General features: G+C 58.5%; 1 protein-coding gene across 1 annotated transcript in view; it reads right to left on the reverse strand.

The window, feature by feature from the left end:
- The window catches only part of LOC106811687 (beta-1,4-mannosyl-glycoprotein 4-beta-N-acetylglucosaminyltransferase-like), a 3,654-nt gene extending 3,389 nt beyond the window's left edge, over positions 1-265 (reverse strand). Inside the window, exon 1 of the mRNA XM_014815389.1 lies at positions 2-265. Coding sequence (XP_014670875.1) covers positions 2-265 — 264 coding nt within the window. The remainder of the gene's footprint in view (position 1) is intronic.
- Between the last annotated feature and the right edge of the window lie 2,570 nt (positions 266-2,835).

The following is a 2,835-nucleotide window of genomic DNA, read 5'->3' on the forward strand; positions in this document are numbered from 1 at the left end:
CCCAACCATCTTCCTTTTTCTCCCGAGGGAAATGGTCAAGGAATATGTATGCAATTTTGTGCTGAAACTCCTTAAGAAAGCCCTTTGCAGCAGTGAAAGAAATGTTAGGTTCTTCGGCATTTCCAAATGCTGTGTAGTTAGATTCGCAAATTATAAACACATCGACGACATCGGAAAGTTCGTGAAAACGGACTTCAGACGTGTCCACCTCGTGATTGACGTTGATTGCATGGGAAATGCGTCGAGGCGACTTGCGTATTTTCATTTTATAATGCCAATGGCACCCTTGATTATTCACCACGTGTGGTATAGCCACATTTAGCACCAGACCAACCAGATACACACACACAGGATTTTCCTTTTTGATGAGCAGCGTGCATTGTTGTTCCGTGCCCGCAAAGCACAACACGTTTGAGAGTTAGTGAATAAACCATTGTTTGTTTCGGAAAGGTTAATAATTTTGGCTTTAATGGACGTGAAAACCTGTACACATAGTTGGTGCCTGGCCCCTCTGTCCATATGTAAGACGCATGTAGGACTAAAGAAGAGTCGAGTCACAGTAGGGTGCACGGGCGACTGTGCGCGTGAGGAGGGCCGGCCGGCGCTGGCTGTGCAAGTTTCGCGGTGATGGGTGAGGGTAGAAGCGCACGGGTCGTTCCCGGGGCGAAATGCACGACGGTCGTAAGGGGCATCAGCCAATGATGGGAGACGGGCTGGGCCGGGTAGCAACGACAAAACCGCAGCAGATGCTGGGGCAGTCTGTGCTGCGTGTTTGCCACAGAATAGGGGCGGGGGGTGGGAGGAAGACTGGAGAGGGGACGTGGGACGAGGCAAGTGTAAACCAGGGCCACACAGGCCCAAAATGCCAACAGCACCCGATGCACGGGCCGCGTGCACAACTGCCCGGCCCAACAAAAACAGGAAGAGGGCACAAGCGAAAGGCGAAAAGGCCACAAACGTAGTGCATGGAGGAGGAAGAAAACACCTAACCGGACTGTTAGAAGGGGCTCGAACAAGGGCGCAGTGGCGACATGGCGCAGGGGGGGCGTGGTGGGCGGCGGATAAAGGCAGGGGTGCAGAGCAAGACGGCGGAAGTGGGACATGAAGGCTGCGTGGATGCTGGGGGTGACTGTGCGGAGCTCAAGTGCGACAAAGATAGTCAGCGACACGGGCGCACCCACCTGAAGGTGCGAGGGCGAAGTTCGAATAACAAGAAACAAGAAGAACAAGTGCAAAGACAAGGGAATAAAGGGACAGGAGGGGACAGAAAAGAGGTCAACAGAGGAGCAGGGAGCGCCAAGGTGAATGCTGGAGAGGGGCGGGGGGGGGAAAAGAAAAATGGAGAGGAGGAGGGGGTGGGAGAGAGAGGGTGGAGGGGGAATGGGTGAGAGAGAGCAGGAGGGAAGAAAGGACAAAGAGAAAGAGAGATAGAGGGGGAGAGAGAGATGGAGGGAGAGAGAGAGAGAAGAGTAGAGAAGACAGAGAAGAGAACAGAGACGAGAGAAGAGAGAAGACGTAGCGGCGGGGAAACCGGCGGCGCCTGGCGGGAAAAGCGGGCGACGAAGGCAGGTACGACGAAGTAATGGGACACAAGAGGAACAGGGGGAAAAGCGACAATGAACATGGCCCACACAATAGCCAAGAGGGACCAAGCATGTCGAACGAAGAGAAGAAGCCAGGCGGGAAAAAAACGGGGACGGATGACATGGATGAGGACAGCCACAACCAAAACGGAGAAACCCCGGCGGGCATGAAGGGCAAGATGGGCTGGAAATGCAATAATAGAGACCAAAAGTGAGAGACAGCAGGGTACGAGGAGGGGGACTGTGTCAGGGCAATAGGCCGCGGGAGAAACAAGGGGGTGGCGGGGGAGAGGGCGGGGCGGGCAAGAGGCGAGAGAGGCCGTGGCGGTCGCCAACGCGTGGAGCGCACCACGTACAGCGAGCCAGGGGTCAGAGCGGACGAGGAAGAAGGAAAGGCCCAGAGAGAGTGACGAGCTGGCGGGTACCGCCCGGCGACGGGGGAAGCGCGGCGTACGAAGGCAGACGACGAAGAATGCGGACACAAGATGAAAGGGGGGGGAAAAAGACGACAACGAACAGGGACACAAGAGCCAGAGTGGAGAAGCAGGCGAGAAGATGAAGAAGCAGGGCGGAAAAACTGGGACGGGAGGCCAGTGGAGAGGACAGCACAACCCAACGTAGAACCCCGGTCCGACAGAAGTAGGAAGAGGGGGAAAGTAACCAAAAGCGTATGGAGTAGAACAGCAGGTACGAACGGGGGCGGGGACGGGGCAGGGCAAAGCCGCCTGGAGAAACAAGGGGCGGTGGGAGGCGCGGGGGGAAAGAGGGAAGAGAGGCCGGGCGGAGCGAACGCGGGAGCGCCCCCGGGCAGCGAGTACAGGGGGAGAGAGCGGTACACGAATAAAAGGAAAGTGCCGAGAGTAGGAGAGAGAGAGACGGCAGCGAGGGGGGGGCGGGTGCCACGGGAGAGGGGCGAGGGAGGGCGGCGCGCGCAACCATGGCACGAGGGAAAGGAAGAAAGGGGTGGAGGGGAGCATGAAAAGGCCAGAGCGGGGGAAGGGGACAAGGCAGGCGGAGAGCGGAGCAGCGGAACGGAAAACGCGGAAACGCAGAGGGAGGAGGAACCGCGGAACTGGGGCCGGGGGAGGCGGGGGGAGGAGGGAGGGCGCGGGGCGGGGCACAAGAGAAGCAGCGGAGGAGAGAGGCAGGGGAGGGCAAGAAAGAGGCAGAGGTGGGCGGGCGGGGGCCAGACGGGGCATTTGAGGCGGAAGGTGGGGGAGAAGGCGAAGGAACTGGGGGGCACGGCAGGGGG

Source organism: Priapulus caudatus, unplaced genomic scaffold (assembly GCF_000485595.1).
Source record: "Priapulus caudatus unplaced genomic scaffold, Priapulus_caudatus-5.0.1 Scaffold564, whole genome shotgun sequence".
In the NCBI taxonomy this organism is placed as follows: domain Eukaryota; kingdom Metazoa; phylum Priapulida; class Priapulimorpha; order Priapulimorphida; family Priapulidae; genus Priapulus; species Priapulus caudatus.